The 19861-nt window shown below is 40.3% G+C and overlaps 1 protein-coding gene across 1 annotated transcript in view; it reads left to right on the top strand.

The window, feature by feature from the left end:
- The window catches only part of CLYBL (citrate lyase beta like), a gene marked incomplete at its 5' end in the record, with an annotated part of 216885 nt that overhangs the window by 123926 nt on the left and 73098 nt on the right, over positions 1–19861 (top strand). The window contains one exon of the mRNA XM_014536117.1: positions 1404–1590. Coding sequence (XP_014391603.1) covers positions 1404–1590 — 187 coding nt within the window. The remainder of the gene's footprint in view (positions 1–1403; positions 1591–19861) is intronic.

Below are 19861 nucleotides of genomic sequence, written 5' to 3'. Positions count from 1 at the left end.
GTAACTGGTCCTATCCTGATTCTGAAAGCTGATTTCACCTTCCTTTATCATATACTGTTGTACAACTTGTGTACTGGGGGTGCGGTGGGGGGGGGTGTCCCTCAGCTCGGCCTGTGCCCTCTCACAGTCCGGGACCCTTGCTCCTTACCACCCACCTGCTTGCTACTCCTTACCGCTCTGCTTGCTGCTCCTTAGTGCTGCCGCTGCCGTGGAGGCAAGAGAGGCTCCCGCCACCACCACTGTGCTTGCCAGCTGTGAACCTGGCTTCTGGCTGAGCAATGCTCCCCCTGTGGGAGCGCACTGACCACCAGGGGGCAGCTCCTGTATTCAGCGTCTGCCCCCTGGTGGTCAGCGCGCGTCATAGCGACCAGTCATTCCTCCGGTCGTTCCACCAGTTGTTCCGCTGGTGGTCAGCGTGCGTCATAGCGACCGGTCATTCCGCCGATTGTTCCTCCGGTCAGTCGATTTGCATATTAGACTTTTATTATATAGTATTATGGCCTAAAAACTTGGTTTTCCCAGGATCAATCTATGGACCGGGGAGTGTGAGGGGTAAGGGCTACGGTGAGCCATCGGAGCTTCTGGCCAACTCCTCTTATTTCCTCAGGAGGCCAGACTGAGCACAGTAGGAAAAGGAAGGAGAGCGCAGTGTCTAGGAGCAGGCGGGGGCTACTGACAGCTACAGTTTCTCCATTAAGAACAACAGCAGCTGCTACTACTCTTACTACGCCCACCACACATCAAGGAGCTAATATCTGCCAGGCTCTCCTAAGTGCTTCATGTGCATTAGTTCCTCTTTCTTAATCCTCTTCACATCCTGCAAAATGAGTATTTTTATAAAGGAAGACTCTGAAGTTTCCAGTAATTAAATTGCCCGCAATTACAGAGCTAGTAATGGTCTTTTCTCATTAACTGTCCTTTCTACTCAAGAAGTGGCCAACTATCCTTTGTTGTTAAAATTTAACTTGAATCATTTATTTGTCTATTGGAAAAGACTCAGGCTTACACAGTTTATATTCTTTTTTTTTTTTATTTTCATGTAATTGTAGATAGTGTTGTTATTTAGGAACTTTTGGATATAAATATGTCTTTCATTTTTCTCCATGGATATCTGGACAGCATACTAATACTGGAAGTGTTTTCCCAAGAAGAAATAAGTACACTCTCCTTTTCTCAGAAAATTGTGCCACTAAACGATGTTATATAAACCTCAGCCCAAATGACATTTTGTTTCTTGGTTATTTCTGTTATTATTGTTTTCCTACTTGTTATGTGTGATTGTGTCCTGCCATAATTAAAACAGGGTATCCATGTTTTCTATTTTAATTTTGAGTTAAAGTGAGGTTTTTAAAAATTTGTAAATAAACTCTATTCTGGACTAATCCCAATCATGTCTCCGGCAGGAAAGCTTCTCTGGCGGCCGATGTGCCCAGGCTTGGCTATAGTTCCTCATCCAATCACAAGTACATTCCCCGGAGGGCAGTGCTCTATGTACCTGGAAATGATGAAAAGAAAATAAAGAAGATTCCGTCCCTGAATGTAGATTGTGCGGTGCTCGACTGTGAGGATGGCGTGGCCATGAACAAAAAGGTAATGGCGTAATTTTTTTTGCTAAGGATGGGAAAAACGAATGGATTGAAATGTGGTGCTCTCCTGGGATCATTGGCTCGCTTATTTGGAAAGATTCGACTGCTCTCCCCTTTTGCTGATGACTAATCTATCCTTGACTCAGCCCTTGTATGGGTTCTGAATGTGTGTGTGTCTCTTTTCTCCAAGAGAAAGGAAGAATCATGTCCTTCAGGACATGCAGCTATGTGTGTGTAAAAAGAAATAGTCACAATCCTTTTTGCCCCTGATATTTGCTAGTTTGGATAAGTGACTTATTCTTAGAAATGTAGCATAAATTTTTGAGGCCGGTAAGAAGCAGTTGGGAATTTATTTATTTTATTTATTTATTTTTTTACTGCCAGGTATATTAAGTAGTGATCTTATCTCTTATGGGAAAAGTGCCAAGAAAATAAAAGAGAGTTTCTACAGATAAGTCACCATTTTCTCTACTTAATTAAAGGGAAACTGTGCATAGAACTTAGGGTTGCAGTTTTTGGCTGATTTCCTCATGGCCTGACCAGAGAAATGAGCCTTAGAAAACATCCAATTGTAAACAGGTACAAAAGATTCTTGCTGGATGGTGGCATTGTGGGGGCTTTTGACTCATTTTGGTTTGCTTAACTTCATTTTCCAGGTTTTTATAATGAACAGGGATTTTTTTCAATAATTAGATGAAATATGTAAATCATTAGAACAATAACTAATGTTTGCATTGGACTTTCTTTGTTAAAAGCATGCTTTCACTTGACTTTTATCTAGTCCCTAGACCAGTGATGGCGAACCTTTTGAGCTTGGCGTGTCAGCATTTTGAAAAACCCTAACTTAACTCTGGCGCCGTGTCACATATAGAAATTTTTTGATATTTGCAACCATAGTAAAACAAAGATTTATATTTTTGATATTTATTTTATATATTTAAATGCCATTTAACAAAGAAAAATCAACCAAAAAAATGAGTTCGCTTGTCACCTCTGACACGCGTGTCATAGGTTCGCCATCACTGCCCTAGACAGTGCGGTTGGGCTGGGAATGGGTTGTGGGGCCCGGGGGCAGAGGAGCTGACCACCTCAATATATGCCTATTGGGATAGTTTCTTACCTTAGGTGAATAGCATGGCTGTACTATACAACTTTCTTGATTGATTGCTTTTCTTGGAGATTCTAGCAAACAAATATTTGCTTTAATTTATTAAGAAAGTTAATTTCTAGCATCTTCCTAATGGTCAATCCAAGGCTTTCCAAGTATTTGGGAAAGGCTTAGAATAAGCATGTGGAATTTACTAGTGAAGTGTCTACTCAAGGTCTCTGACATGCACTAAGGAAAATACAATTAATCTTCTTTCTGCCAGAGATTAAGGTAAATCGGCCTTTTCTCGAAGGACATAATGTGACTCCAGCATGCTCCCTTCCAAAACTCATGTAGTGCACACTAAGATGAGATACTAAACTGTAATTCCAGTTCCGTGTGGCCCAGGGCAATTCACTTTACTTCTTTGCCTCAATTTCTTATCTATACTGTGGGATAACAAAATCTTCTTTGTCAGGGACAGGGATTATTAGGAGGAAAAAATGTGATAAAATGCCTCTGAGTAGCTTGATTTCCTATAGGAAATAGATTAGATAAATCCTGCAGTAATCATGATTAGAGGGGAATTTATTTGGCATGTAGCACAGTGAGGCATTCAGTGCCCTCATAAACTTCTAATTACATTTCTTCACATGTCTTGAGGCCATCTTCTCATACCCACCTGAGGATGTGTCCTGCCATTCAGATGAGTTGGAAATATGATTTGTTATTGCCTCTCATTTCTTTTCTGTCCATCTGTGTTCCTAAGCTCATTCTTGTACCCAGAGCTCATTCTTTTTTTTATACATATATTTTTTTTATTGATTTTAGAGAGGAAGGGAGAGGGAGAGAGAGAGAGAAACATTAATGATGAGAGAGAATCATTGATTGGCTGCCTCCTGCACACCCCACACCGGGGATCGAGCCTGCAACCTGGGTATGTGCCCTTGACCGGAATCGAACCTGGGACCCTTCAGTCGGCAGGCCGACACTCTATCCAGTGAGCCAAACCAGCTAGGGCCAGAGCTCATTCTTATACCTGGAACCTAAGGAGAGGAAGGGGAGAAAAGAGTTTATGATAGACAAGCTGTGCCTGCCATCTTGGCATCTGTGTCTTCATCAGGATACTCCGGTTCTCCTGATACACTTAAACTTCACATTAATTAATAGACACACTGTTTTATGCACGCTGAGCTTTTTTTTTTTTTAAGAAGTTCTTTTTTAAAAAAATATATTTTTATTGATTTAAGAGAGGAAGGGAGAGGGAGAGATAGGAAAATCAATGATGAGAGAGAATCATTGATCGGCTGCCTCCTGCACACCCCACACTGGGGATTGAGCCTGCAACCTGGGTATGTGCCCTTGACCAGAATTGAACCTGGGACCCTGCAGTCCACAGGCCGACGCTCTATCCACTGAGCTAAACCGGCTAGGGCTGCACGCTGAGCTTTTAATCAACTAAATTTCCCTTTCTTATCCACAGAAAATTCTGCCAAGCCAGACTAATACTTGTAAAACAAATTTTTTTTTTCTTAAAATCTCTATCCAGGATTTAATTTTATCTCATGTATTTCATTTCATAGCCCTAGCCTGAAATACAGTTAAGTTCTTTGTGGATTTTTATTTCATCATCCAACATTTATATTATCTGAGTATTTGACCAGTATACTGTATGAAATTTTAGCAACTTTCTGATGAAAATGTTGAAGAGGTTGGAGCCAGGTCCTGCACAAACATGCCACTAGGAAATTCTGTTCCAGTTTATTTACCAAGCATCTATATAGTGCTGACTAAATGCCAGGCCCCGTTGTAAGGGCTTTTTGCATAACAACCCAGTGAGGTAGTAGTATATTCCTTCTACAGATAAGGAAACTGAGGCATGGAGAGGTCAACACAGCTCTCCTAAAATTCAGTCTTTTCACAAGGATATTATAAGAGATTTTTATCTAGGGTCATTTCAAAATGAAGACCTTCCCTACACACCTTTTAGGAATACTTTCTCCCCACACACCTTTGTGTCGCCAGAAAAATGAGGTTAGCTAAATGAGACTTGACCTTGAAAAACCCACGTCAGTACCTAGTTGTTGCCACCTTCTTTTTGAAATGTAGAGACACAAAACTGGTAATAGGTACCATTTACTGAGTGTTTTCTGTGTATATTAAATGCTTTATATTTTATTTCATTGAATCTTTACAGAAAAGTTTTGAAATATGCCCAAGGTCATAGTGCCAGTAAGTGGCAGAATTGTATCTCCTAGAATTTTTACCAATAACCGGCCTCGAGTTTATCTGTCGGCATATTCCATAAATAACCTTTTTCCCCTTTCTTGGAAAGCTCTTTCTTTTTTGTCATCTTTGGGTGTTCCTTGGTTTTTCAAAGATTATGACAGGAATTCCGTGTTCATATTTGCAAAGTCTTTCAGCGTCCTGGGACTATAATTCATTTAGACCTGGGATTTCAATTCATTTGAAATGTCTAGATAAGTCTGACACTTCTCACATATCTCACTTTTTTTTTTCTGTCTTGAAGTCACCTCTTAATCATCTTTCTTGTTTAAATATTATTTTTAAAAATATGTTTTATTGATTTTAGAGGAAGAGGAAGGGGGGGAGGGGAGGGAAACATTGATCGGTTGCCTCCAGCACGCACTCCAACTAGGGACCAAACCCGAAACGCGGGGCGTGTGCCCTGACCAATAATGGAACTGGCGACTTTTCAGTGCACCAGGCAACACTCAGCCAACTGAGCCACACTGGCCAGATGGAGGAGATAGAATATAGACCACTTTCAGTGTTCTTATTTCTTATGAAACACATGTTAAACCTCTCATTTCAGGTGGTCTAGTTATACATATAGTTTTGCTAAACTGAACTATTATTGCCTAGTTCAACTTTCTTGGTATTATTAAAACGTAGTCACTTCATTTGATATCTCATTTTATTTTTTAAATTTTATTTATTGATTTTAGAGAGAGAGAGGAAGGGAGAGAGAAACATTGATATGTTGCTCCACTTATTTTTGCACTCATTGGTTGCTTCTTGTATGTGCCCTGACTGGGGGTCAAAACCACAACCTTGCTTTATCAGGGATCGACTCATTGGTTGCTTCTTGTATGTGCCCTGACTGGGGGGTCAAACCCACAACCTTGCTTTATCAGGGATCAAACACACAACCTTGGCACATTGAGACAATGCTCTAACCGAGCTACTAGGCCAGGGCTGTAGCTCATTTTATTAATAGACTAACCCAGTATTTCATTTGACTGACTGTGGAGTATGGGCTTGTAATGAAAACAATAGGAGTTTTCAGAGCAGTTTCTAAGTATATAATACCTTCCAGCGGGCTCTAATCCTGGTCTGCTAATCCAATTTGTATTTAAGCAGCTCCTTCATGTCCAGGAAGGCATTACCACTCACCTGCCCAAGCATGGGTGATGAGAAGGCTGCCCCCACTTCCCGCTTATCTCCTCCTCCTCGTTGTTAAATGCATGAGGAGATGCAGGCCTGTCTAAGCCCCTGCTTGCTGGGACACAGTGAAAATAAGCCAAGTAATCACGGATTCCTGGTGAATCTCCGTGACACTTGGGGGAGGCCAACACGGCAGAAATGGAGGAACTAGAAGCAGGATGCGAGGGCTGCTATTTTTATTTATTTACTTAAATATTCAATATTTAAGTTTAAATATGTAAATGTAAACACTCAATATTTAAATAAGTATTGAGTACTTACTCAGCCAGGCATCATGGCAAGCAGGAGGGTAGCAAAGATGGCTGCATGGCCCCTACCCTGGAGGGGTCAAAGACAGGTGGTGAGACAGGAAAAATAGTAAACAATTGTAAACTCACAAGATAGGTCTATAAAAATGCATACTTTTATTATCATTTGATTCTAAGTATTTTTTAATTTCCATTTTGATCTCTTGGTTGAGCCATGAGATGCATAAGCGTGCTTCACAAACTCTCTGTGGTGAAGAACTAGTTTGGTTATTTTTATTTGTTGTTGTTACTTTGATTTATTTTTAAAGCATTTCCAATCTATTGTCGAATTACACTTTTGCAAAACCCCCCAAAAAAAGAATTGCTAGAGAATTAAATGCTGCTTGAGTGTCATAGCAATGCCACTTGCTATGGCAGTTTCTAAATTCACATTCCCATTTCATTCTGACCCTGCAGTGGTGTGATCATGTCAGTTTGTAGGCCAAGAGTGGTCCCAGACTATAGTTTGAGCAGCAGGGACTTAGAATTTCAAAATTTCCAAGTGTATGGCCGATATTTTAATTCATTATTTTGTTACTGACTGCTAGTTAGTTGCATGATGGTTACCGAATGTGATTTGAATGATGCAGTTTTTGGAAATGTCCTACTGTATGGCCTATCACATGAGCCATTTTTGTAAATGTTTCATGAGTGCTTAAGGAGAATATGTATTTTCTGTCTACTAAAAGCAGAGTTCTATATGTTTTCCAGTAGACCAAGCTTGATAATTATGTTGTTAAAATATCCAAATCTTTACTGATTTTCATCTGCTTGACATATCAATTATTGGGGCTAGTTGAAATTTACACTCCAATGGAAAATTTGCCAATTTGTCTCTGTTGTTCTATCAGTTTTTGCTGCTTATAAGTTTGAGCCTATATTATTAGGTGTATACAAATTTGGAATTATTATATCTTCCTGGTATATTGAATCATTTATTATTATGCACTGACACTCTTTATCCCCCCAAAATGCTTTTTGTTTTACAGTTTGTCTATGTGGTCTGATATGAATACACCAGCTTTCTTTCGGTTAGTGTTTGCCTAGTACGTTGTTTTCAGCCTTTTGCTTTTAACTTTTCTATATATTTGTTTTAAATATGCCTCCTATTGTTTTTAAATTTTTTATATCCATGTGGACAATCTCTGTTTTCTAACTGAAACAGTAATCCACTTAGTTTAATGTAATTACTGATAAATTTAAATATACCATTATATTTTTGTCCTGTTTTCCTCACCTGTTCTGCTTCTTTTTCTCATATTTTTTGCTTTTTAAGATTATTTGACTTTTTTGGTTTATTTTCATCGGTCCATTTTTCCTCTCTTTAGAGTTAGAAGTTATGACTATATTTCTAACTTTTATTGATTACCCTTGAAATTTTACCAAATATACTTAACAAAGCCTAAAATTAACTTATATATTCTTCCTGGATAACACAAGAATTACAGAAAATTTTAAATCCAATAATCTTCCTTGTAGTTTATGTTATTTTTGCCCAGTATTGTAGTTATCTCTTTTAAATCTATGAATTTTGCATTATTAATATCAATATTTTATATATATAGTAATTATTTATATTAACCTTCATATTTTACCACTTTCTCTGCTTATTATTCCTTCTTGCATTTTCAGGTAATCTTTCTCTCTCATGATGTGCATCTTTCAGAATTTCCTTGTAGCCAAGGTTTGTTGATAGAAAGCTCTCACAGTTTTTGTTTATTTGAAAATATCTTTACTGTCTGCATACACAACTCTGGTTTGACAATTATTTTCTCTCAGAATTTGGAAGATATTATTTCATTGTCTTCTGGTTAGTATTACTGCTTTGAGAACTTTGTGTCATCTGAAAACTAGGTTACTTGTCTTTTCTTCGTTGGCTGGTTCTTAAGATCTTTGTCTTTGGTGTACTGAAGGTTTCCTAAAATATTGACTACAATTAATTTATTCCTTCTTCTCTCCCTTCTCTTTTTCATTCTTTCACATAGTATAAGTTACTTTTCCTATATTTGTGGGTTTGTGTCTTTTATCAGTTCTTTAAATTTCCACCCTTAGTACTTTAAATGCTGTTTCTAGTCCATCCTTTCTATATTTTCCTTCAGATATGCCAAATAGACATATTTAGGAGCTTTTTATTCTATCTTCTTTGTCTTTTAATATATTTTCATATTTTCTGTCTCCTTTTATCTCTGTGCTATATGCATGAGCCATCCCTCAGTTGTTTCAGTACAACTATATGTAACTTTGATGAGATTAGTATTCAGTGTATAAACTGTTTAGAGTTGAACTATGTTGTAATAAACTAATTACCTTTCCTTTTCTACCAACCTATTTTTTTTCTGGCTTAGTTTTCTATTCAGTTGCCACTAATTTAACACCCACCTCTTCACTAGTTGTCTAAATCTCTTCATAATATGTTCCGCAGAAGCACCCAGTATTTTATCATTTTCATCTCCTTGGAGAAATCTCTCTGAATCTTCTGATCCCCTCAAATCTGGACTTTGACTCCTTCCCCTCTCTCTTGTATTAAGATATCCTGTTTTCTGTGTCCCATGGCTTTGTGTATTTGGTATGCTTTCTTGTTTGGGTGAGCACAGCCTCTAATAATTCCTGAGAAAACATTTCCCTCTGAAGACAGAAGCAACTTACATAAACATAAACTCATATTTTTTCTAATTTGATTTGTAAAGAGCGGGGATAGGTCAGGAGTTTATGGTCATAAGGGGTCTTATACTGACCATTTAAGAAGTCAAAGGAGGAACTCTGAATTGTGATTCAAGAAAGGCTTTTCTATAGGAACCTAAGCTAATGAAATCTGGGATGTCACTTGTGGGCAACTTACTTTGATACAAACAGCCTGGTTCAGTGAAAAGGGTAGGATGCTTGGCAAGTGACGACCTGTTTGAATTTCCCTATTTTAACCCTTTCTGGCTAGGGAACTTGAGCCCTGTCATCTCCTGAGCCTCTTTCCTTATCTGTCCCCATGAGATGGGTGACAATGAAACCTGCCCTGCCTGCCACAGGACCAGCTGTGAGACTCAAATAGAAAATCACTTTGTAAACTCCTAAGTGCTAAATAATATTGCTTTTTTAAAAGCTGCGGTGTCATTCTAAAGGAATAAAGCTTAGAAGAAATTTTAGGAAAATGGATGGTGAGCACATTCTCTTTCACATAGAGGAACATATTTGATGCCCAAGAACACGGACTTTGGAGCTAAACTGTGTCTGGATTCTGTTAACATCTCATCCTAAACAGTGTGGCACTGGGCAGATTACTCCACCTCTCTGTGCCTCAGTTTCCTCTTCTGTAAAAGAAGGGTAATCATAGTAAAAATAGTATTTACTCCGCAAAATTATATTAAATTGGCTATTTAAAAAAATATATTTTTATTGCTCTCTCTTGTATTAAGATATCCTGTTTTCTGTGTCCCATGGCTTTGTGTATTTGGTATGCTTTCTTGTTTGGGTGAGCACAGCCTCTAATAATTCCTGAGAAAACATTTCCCTCTGAAGACAGAAGCAACTTACATAAACATAAACTCATATTTTTTCTAATTTGATTTGTACAGAGCAGGGATAGGTCAGGAGTTTATGGTCATAAGGGGTCTTATGCTGACCATTTAACAGTGATGGCTAAATGGGCTATTTTTTAAGTATTTAGAACAGTGCCTGGCACATAATAAGTGCTATATGTGTGTTTGATAAATACCTAAATAGCAGTTGTACTCCTGGGCACAGATCTGATGTATAATTCAAGTCTCTGATGATTGCTTAGAATGCCCAGGTATGCTGGTATTGATTCATATATTAGATTCCTGCCTGTCATAGGGTAATATATTGGCACAGATACGAGTCTGCCAAGTTTGCTGTTGTTTTAACCTTCTCCCTAAACTATTGTAGACAAACAAAAAACTAGAGACAGCAAATCTGCCTGCGAGGGCCTGGGCCCCGTGAGAACAGTTCAGAGCAAGAGAGAGCTGGGGTGAAGTCTGGGTCCTGAGCAAGACCCATTCACAGTGACTTTATCTGTATGGGAGACAGGCAGCAGGACTGCCATGGGGTGGGGGATGGCCTCTCTGAGGAGAGCTGCCCTTAGCAGTGTCCAGGGAAGCCCCTGGCCCATAGGGGTAAGAGCAGGGACTCCCTTCCCCGCCACCTGCCCTGCCTGGCACAGAACGATAGCTGCCAGGAGGCCGTCTTGTCCAAGCTGCCCTCCACTATGAAAAGCAAGAGGAAGCCATTTGCCCTCTGGCACCAGTCAGTTTTTCAGAAGTTCAATAGCATCACACACACCCCTCCCTGGGCAGTATTCTTTGAATGCTTCTGCCCCCTCCATCTGTCTTGGATATCAGGACACATGTGAGACCTTAAGGAATGTCAGTGGTTGTATAGGCCAGGGGAGTGTGATGGTGTCCCCCACAGTAAGCCACTCTCAAGGTGCCTCTTCCTGAACAAATAATTCATACAAGGACTCCTGTCAGACTCTGCAGAACCTACAGTCATTGCATTTGCGAACGAGTTGCTCATTTAGAAACACCAACTATCAATGAAGGTTATTGGCTCATTATTAATCTTTGAGTAACATGAATGATTTCCTGACATTCCTTGTTTTAAACCAGTTAACTCTTGAATTACTCTCTACTATCTTTATGTGCCATCCACATGGAAGATCCTTTTCTACCCTGTGAACATATGTATTCTCTTTAATTTGTGCTCTCTTGTTTGACTTCATTTTGAGCATGTGCACACACACACACACACACACATACATGAACACTAAAGTGCCATTTGTACTTACCATATGCACACACAAATCCATTTGGCTAAATGTTAAATACCTCAGTGCTGTCACTTTGAAATAAATTAGTAGACTAGCGAGGTGTACTCTCCCCACAGGGAGAAAGCTAACTGACGGGCAATGAATGATTAAATGTATACAGGGGCGTGAGGAGCTAACTCTTCTTCAATAGGGGTGTGAAATTAGGATGGGAGGGCTCCTCTCCCAGGGGCCTTGCCTTTATTAAAAGACTTGAGAGCTTGGGAGATTTCTTCAATAGGAATTGGGGTATCTGTGAGTCTTTTTGGAACAGTATGGAAAGCTGAACTGTGCTTAGCAACTCTGCAAGGTCTTTTTGATCCTTAAAGGTTTGGATATAAAAACCTATCCAGGTTCTCATAAAAGTAGTAAAGTATTTTCAGTCTTTTGTCAATCTCTTTGTATCCTTAAATAACCTGTCCTCTTTTGTGGAGTAATTGTTTTTAAAACCCAGAAAACAAAATAAAACAAAATACCCTCCACCTACCCTAATTGTTTTATTCCTTAAAACAAGCATCTTCTTAATGCAAGAATTAAAATATCTCTATTAGGGTCACAATAGTCAGCAATTTCCCTTTAATGAGCTCAACAAAATCTCTTTACAAAGAGATGCAGGCTTCAACTTGTCAGTTATTTCTTTTCCTGCAATTCCTAGGAATCCAATTAAGTAAGACTGAGTATGATCTCAAATATGAAATACCTGACTACGGAACGCCCAGTCATAGGCAATGACAATGAAATAGATCTTTGAGCTCCATCCAGCTCAAAATTAGGATTGAAAGAAAGAAACCCAGCTTAAATGAACTGCAACTTTATAAAAGTGGAAACTGCAGCCATTTCCTCTGAAATGAAGTAAGAAATAGCTTGGAGACTATAGTGAAACTCATTCAACTTACTTATTCCAAGTTTAGCTACCAATTAAAACCTCTTTTTTTTTTAACCAGGAGACTACAGATGATTTTCACAAAATGAGCCCAAGAGGTTGCAGTTTGCTAAATCTCTGTGACCAAAGAACTTATTCTTATTCCACCAAAACAAAGGGATGACAGCAGGAAATCTTGCAGAGTAACATACTTGATACCAACAAATAGTGTTTTATTTCAAGTTTTCTTATTTTAGAGGCCACACTTCAAAATGAAGAATTAAATACCACCATGTTTTCAATAATAAATAGATGGAAATATTTTAAGGCACAATTCAACATTTTTATTTAGAGAGATAACCAAAAAAATAATAATATTACACTTTTACCATGTATTTTAACTATACCAGAGCTTCTCAGGTTGGTGATGGAGGTGGTGGTATTGGTTTAATTTCTACTATAGATATGCTGTCTATTTCAAATATATTTTTACAATTTTTCCTATGTGGTGCAATTGTGCTAACTATTGGTTAGAAATTAACCTCCAAAATTTAGCAGTTGGGCCCTGCTAACATAGTCTAAGAAGCAGTGTGTTCTTTGGCAAAGTATTGATTAGTTCCAGATAACTCGACCAAAAATACCTTCCCAGACATCTGTCTGAAGAGCAAAGGCTTAGTGAGAAAGAGGATCCAGTGAGCTGGCCTGAGATGAAAGTGGGTTTTCCACAGACTTCCCAAGTTTTTTCAAGTGAGAGTTGGGCCCCAAAGGCTATTTCCCTAAGCCTATCATCCATATTGTCTAATCTCCCTTCCCTAGTAGCAGGAGAAGGCTGATGGTCTGGCTCAACTGGTGCAGGTTTGCAGGGCACAGGGAGTGTTAAGAGGTTCTCTTTCCTGAAGCTGTGATGGATAGATGCATGTGGGAAGGCAAAGTAGACAGAGCCAATAAATAGAAAAAGCTGTTCCAAATAGGCTTTCAGAGCCGAGGGAGCCTGAAGTCGGTATGTAAAACCCAACTTTGGAGTCAAGACATGAGAGAGTCAGGGGAAGCCAGATCAAGCACTCCCACTGATCGGGGCAGTCATGGCTCTCTGGGCTGGGAGACACAACAGGGCTTTCTCTGTGTTTCCCCCAGAGACAAATTACACATATAAGCCTTCAACTTTGAGGGTCAGAGTGGGGACATGCATTATCACATTTCCCTCCTGGGTTGTCTGGAGGATGACAGCCTCCTTGAATTTTGGCTCATTTCTGAGCTAAAGGCAGTTTCCCACAATCATTTTTTTCCACCGGCTGCCCTTCCTACCAGGACAGGGACTTAGAGCTGACCATGGTGCTGAAAGGTGCAAGACTTAGAGACCATTTAGTGAGTACTTCCGGTGTGGCAGCACTATCTGCAGTTTAGCAGTGGAAAATTCCAGAAATTAACAATTCACAAGATAATTGTTAAGTGACTGGTCCACCTACTCCATCATGACAGGATCACACCTTAATGTAATGACTTGTTTCACATCTGCTTCCCTGTTAGACTGTCAGCTTTGTGAAAAGGGTACACTGTATCCCCCACACCTTACCATAGTGCATGCTACATACATAGTAGGTACTTAGCCAACATTTGATGAATAAATGAGTTACACGTGATCAATATAACTTATGTTACATGTATTATTTCAATATTAATAGAAGCACCATAAATCAGTTAAAATCGGGGGAAAATAGAAGCATGTGTTGTGGAAATTATAGTTCTTTAGTATTTCATATTTGTAATGCCCCATCTCAGGATTTATATGAAGTTCAGAGTGCACCTTAATCTTTCACAGATGCATCTGTACAGACAAAATGGAACAACGAACTAAGGTCATAATTTGGACAATATGAATGCCTAAACATGTGTATGAGTGAATTATTGTTAACATATGAGGTTTTTAATCTTGTCCTGTATTTTAGATTCGGGTCTTATGTCAGGAAGATAGTTCCATTGACATGAAAACAACTCTGAGCATCTCTTTTAGAGGGTGTACAGCATTCTGTGGTCATAGAGCTTGTCATGGCAATTATTACACATTCCAATCAAACTTCCCATTTTGGAGCTGAGATTTCTGCCTATTTGTTGTTTGATTTTAGTCAAGCCCTGTTTTTGTTATGTTGTGTTCACATGTAGGAGATTTCCATATCTGCCATGTTAACTCTTTTCCAGCGTGTATGTGTTTTGAAACAACACTCCCCAGCTGAGATCTTGGAGGACCGGCCTATTTTGACAGGTCCCCTTGGTCCATGTATCACCAAGCTCGTTCCCTGCCAATATGTTTCACATGATTCTGTGGACATGTGTAGCGCGCCTGTGCAACTTGCAAACACCCATACAGTATTACAATAATAATTGGGTTTTGATGCAACTGGAACTCAGTACTACCAAGCTGCCAGCATTTCCTTTTGGCTACCAGTCCTAGGCAGGAAAATTATAGGCTAACTGTCTTCCTGTTTATTGATAAACAAAATGGCCAGCCCAGCAATGGAGCCTGATTAGCAGTTTGCACCCTTGGTGAAAGGATAAACAGAACCCTACTGTTTTCTGTGTTTGACTGCAATTTGCATCTTTAAAGAAGTTGGACTGCCCTGAGATTCATGTTCAACTTCCTAGTGCTTGGAGATTCTTTGATATGTTACATGTCAGCCTCCTTGTTTTCCCCTCCTTCATCTTGAAACAGTACTTGCCAGCATATCTCTGCTCCCATCTGGCCTACCATAAGCTTCCCGATAGTCACCTGTCTGAAGGAGGAAGGGTGGGAGGGGCGGGAGAAGAAATATGTCTGTTTCGCGGTGCTCGAATTTTACATTCCCAGAAGGCCCTTTAATGCCGATTCAACTCCATTTTTGAAAAAAGCGTGCTGCAGGAATGAGGAGCCAGAGACAAAAGGGAATCAGCTTACCACTCTCCTGGCTCATGGGATCCTTTTGGGCTCCTTCCCTTATCTTTACACACCTTCCAAAAAATGCCCTCCCCCTTGTAAAGTGAAATATGATATCAGCCTCCTACCTTGAGTTTGGCATAGTGTTTGTTCTATTCTGAAATGTATTCTAGCCTAATTAGGTTCTTAAACTAAATGGTAACAGACCAAGTAGTTGACTCCCCCTATAATTATTTTCAAATGAAAGAAATGAAGATCATTTTTAACTTGAATTTGCATGATGGAAAAGGGAGCATCAATACATGTAAACATGAATTAATCTGTTTAAATAAACTTTTCCCATAATCCTTCCCGTATGTAAACAACATTTGTTCTGCCTTAGAGATATTGTATGATTGGACCCATGAGACTCTGGTTATCCCACTAAACAGTTTCCTTTTATAACTTCAAAAGAAACGTTATGTATTTATTGGAGGTTGTAGGGTGTTAAGTGTAGTTAGACGTAAATTGTACCTCAGCTATTTTGTTAATGCCAATAGGGATTACATTAGATTTTATAGCTGTTGTGGAAGTCTATTTGCTAGCTAACAAGTGGGGTTTTGAAATCCTGGAAAACATAATCCTATTATAAAACAGGCAGCTGAATTAACATTACCCAGGAAGGTTTTTTTCATGGATTAGCATTTTTTGACAATAACAAAGAAAATAATCAAATTCTATGGGGGGATATTACATGCTTTTCTCAAAAGTCAGAACAGTGAATTGGGAAAAAGGAGCAAGATAAGTGACTAAACATTCTATTACTTAGACTGTTTCTTTTTAAGAAGAGCATGGAGGCCAGGAAGTGAAGCTGAGTGTGGCCTTGTCTGTAATACGGCACGTGCTCTGGAGTTGGAAATGTGGCCCTGCTGGTGCACATGTCAGCACCCCACCTTCGGTTGTACATAGTTATTTGCATCCGTAATTCCCTTCTCCTGGTTTTTTTATATGGTCCCCAGTGGGCCAAAAATAGTCACTAGAAACCAAAGTCTATGAACTGAAACAAAAACTGATGCTACTTTTTGTGACATCATAAAAACATTTTCCTAGTTATTGTTAGACCCTAGAGTCTGAGAATTTTAGAGCTGGACTGAGCCTTGACATTTCCCCCACATTCTTATATTCCAATTCCAAATTTTACTTTAAATGCTACAAAAAGATGGATTTCTCTCTCACACATACTTACACTTATACACACATGTATAGATATAGATTTACACTTAACAATTTATGAGTGGCCTTTGTATTTTTAAAGAAGAAACTTCCTTATGGCTTAACCATTGGCTTTGGCTTGCTGGTGAGGGTTATTATTAGAGCTTGCAGGTCTTGCCAATTTTCATTTGCATGGGTATCATCTTAGCAGATAATCACATGGTTATCAATCACTGGCATATCATTGTGCTAGATAATTGCACGGGCATCTATCACGTGTGTATCTGGAGCAAGTCACCACGTGAGTGTCAATTCTGTCTACATGGAGGAAGGTAAACGCATTAGAATCAGGGAAGGGCATGTCTTCATGGCAGATAATCACATGGGTATCAATCAGGTTAGGTATCGAGGTAGATAATCCTGTGCATATCCATCCCATGTACTAATAGGGATAATTATGTGGATATCAGTCACATCAACACCCTGATTTTCTGGTAGAGGCTTACATGTGAAGCAATCATGCCATGTCATGTCATGTCATATCATATGTTTGTTTATGTTGGAGAAGAGCTGCGCGTCTCCGTGCACACACCAGGTCTGGTGGCGGCTGGATGCCTTAGGGGCTGAGGGAGCAGTGCCTTCCTGAGCAGAGCACTGGGATCTCCATGATCCAAGAGCCATTTGAGACTTTTGTTTTAAATCCTTGTCTCCTGAAAGAGTGGAAATACTCCTGGGAACAATGTGAATGGGTCTAGAAGACATTTGTGGTTTGCCACCAAGCATGCATTTTTCCTTCCTCAGTGGTCAGTTGGTGATTTCCATTCCTGTCCATGTGGTCTGAATGTGGCTTCAGCCCCCAGGGAGTCTGGGGTTCAGGGCTAACCCATAAGTGAATTGCATTCAACTGGCCACAGTAACTGGCTCGGTCCAATCAGAGTGAACCTCAGTCCTGTTGTGGGACGAAAGGATATGTGTTTTTTCTCAAAGGATCTCACCTGAGAGGAGGTGAGCCTGGGGCTGCTGCAGCCATGGTGCCTGGGGAGCCAGGTATGTCCAGGGTTCACCACATGGAGCCGAAAATGAAGCCTCCCCAGAGAAGATGGGAATGAGGGATAGAGAGGAACCATGCCCTGAGAGTTTTGGCTGGGGCTGATTCTAGCAGAACCTGAAGTGAAAACACCCCTGACCTGAAAACACTCACCTGAGCCCCTGAAGCCACTTTGGGCGTAAGCCAGTTGGAGGTGTTTTTCTGTCCCTGCTTCAGAAAGAACCCTAACAGATATAATCACTTTTTCAGATCCTTTCCTGAGAACAAGGTTTCGTGGGAGCAGGCCTTGTGGGAGCAGACCCTGCTCTCAGGGAGGAAGTGAGGGCAGAGGGAAGGCTGGGCTTCGTTAAAGAATAATCACCTTGGACCTCAGCCTGGCCCTGAGCTGCACTTGGCCCTGTGGGAGTGCCCCGGCCTCCTGGCCTCTCCACATCTGAGCTCAAGCTGTGAGGAACATTAGTAAAGACCTTTAAATGCAGCCCGAATGTTTTTTCTTTTCCCCTGCCTGTTCTTATTACTTGATATTTATCAATATTTATCAAGTACTCACAATGTGTGAGTTATACATCCAAGTGCAGTTTCAACCACCAAAATAAATGAAAAAATAGAGACATCCTCATGGCAAGAATGGTACTGTTCTAAGGCATTCTTTTATTGACATTTCAGAGGACAGATTTCTTTTTAAAAAACAGACTGAATGCAACATCTGATGATTTTTGATTGGTTTGGAAAAAGCCTAACGTTTTATTTTTTTAATATATTTTATTGATTTTTTACAGAGAGGAAGGGAGAGGGACAGAGAGTTAGAAACATCGATGAGAGAGAAACATCGATCAGCCGCCTCCTGCACACCTCCTATTGGGGATGTGCCGCAACCAAGGTACATGCCCTTGACCGGAATCGAACCTGGGACCTTTCAGTCCGCAGGCCGACGCTCTATCCACTGAGCCAAACCAGTCAGGGCAGCCTAACATTTTAGAAAATAAGTAATAGAAAGAAATAATTCTCTATGAAGTAAAATATGCTGCTACCTTAAATAGAATGTTTCTCAGAAAAGCTAAGGAAAATTTATATGCTTTGTTTACTGAATTCTGTGTGAGTCAAGCAGCTTGTTCCTTTCCCCCTTCAGTTTGTATTTTTATTGAAACTGTCACTTTCTGCATATGCTGAAGTTTGAAATCCAAAGCTAATGGGCCTATTCATAGAAACTCCCAATAAAGGAACACAAGTTATTGAAATCTACACTAATAAAAGAGAAACATGCAAATTGGTGTCACTCTGCTACACCCACCAGCCAATCAGGATGAGTATGAAATTAACCCCAACAAAGATGGTGGTTAATTTGCATATGCAGGCGTGGAGCGAAGACTGAAGACAACTGAAGACTGAAGACGACTGAAGACTGAAGACAACTGAAGACTGAAGAGGCTTGGCTTCTCTGCTGCAGCTGGAGCGGAGAAGCCAAGCCTCACTGCTGCAGCTAGACCAAAGGCCTGGGTCCCGGGTGCTGGAGGAAAACCGGTGCCGGCAGCCAGGGGAAGGAAGGCCTATTGTGAGAATCTTCGTGCAACAGTCCTCTAGTTTACTTATAATTTTAAAACCTTATTTTAACTTAGTAATTCCAAATTCTCTTCCTTGCAAACTGAACTCAAACTTTAGAGATAGCAAAATTTACCACTTGTGGTTTGAAATTCAGCACTTTGGTGCAGGGGGAGGGCAGAATCCTGTGGAAGTTCAAATAAACAATAGAATTAAAGTGAGAAAGAGGGGGAAAGGATAAGGCTTGGCTCATTCACAGACTAATCATCTGTTAAGTAAGTTCCTCTTGCCAGGGATGTACATGAGTTCTCACCTGCTGCAAGGAGATATTTGTGAAATGAATGCAAGCATGTATGAGTGACTGAGCAAGTGATTTGTCTTTGGCTGGGAGGTGTCCCAAGGGACTTAAGGTCAAGGGTGAGAGTTGTGCTCTTCCCTCTGCCATCCTCCTTCCAGTCTCACCAGGGGCACCATCCCTAGGCGGCCTCCCAGAACCACTGAGATTCAGTGATCTCCCCAGTTCTGTGTTCTGCATGTGCTACGTGTACTTTCCCTTCTGTAACATGCATCATACCTGTCAGACTTAGGCAGTGTTTGGCTTTCATATGGCCTGGAAGCCCCATGAGGGCAGGGGTTGGGTCTGTATCCCCGTACTCAGCATTCTGCCTGTCTGTGCTGCTTTGCTGCTCTCAGTAGAGGTTGGGTGGCACAACGTGGTGGACTCCCCTTTCCCCAACATTGAGCAATGGATATTAAGTTCAGGGAACCTATCCTGATTCAAAGGCTAAGTCTGACTCAGCCAGAGGAAGGTGATTTAATCCTCCTTACCAGCAATCACTTTTTATAGCCACTGAGTTATCTGGAGTAGCTTGCAGAAAGTTTCTACTGAAGTGGTGTGTGTTTTTTTATTAAATCTTTATTGTTCAGATTATTACATTGGTTCCTCTTTTTTCCCACCATACCTCCCCTCCACCCAGTTCCCACCCCACCCTCCGCCCTCACTCCCCACCCACTGTCCTCATCCATAGGTGCATGATTATTGTCCAATCTCTTCCGGCATCCCCCACACCCT

The sequence above is a fragment of the Myotis brandtii genome, unplaced genomic scaffold, assembly GCF_000412655.1.
Source record: "Myotis brandtii unplaced genomic scaffold, ASM41265v1 scaffold1028, whole genome shotgun sequence".
NCBI classification, from domain to species: Eukaryota; Metazoa; Chordata; class Mammalia; order Chiroptera; family Vespertilionidae; genus Myotis; species Myotis brandtii.
Note: the sequence above shows the minus strand (reverse complement) of the source record. Positions and strands in the feature narration are given on the sequence as shown.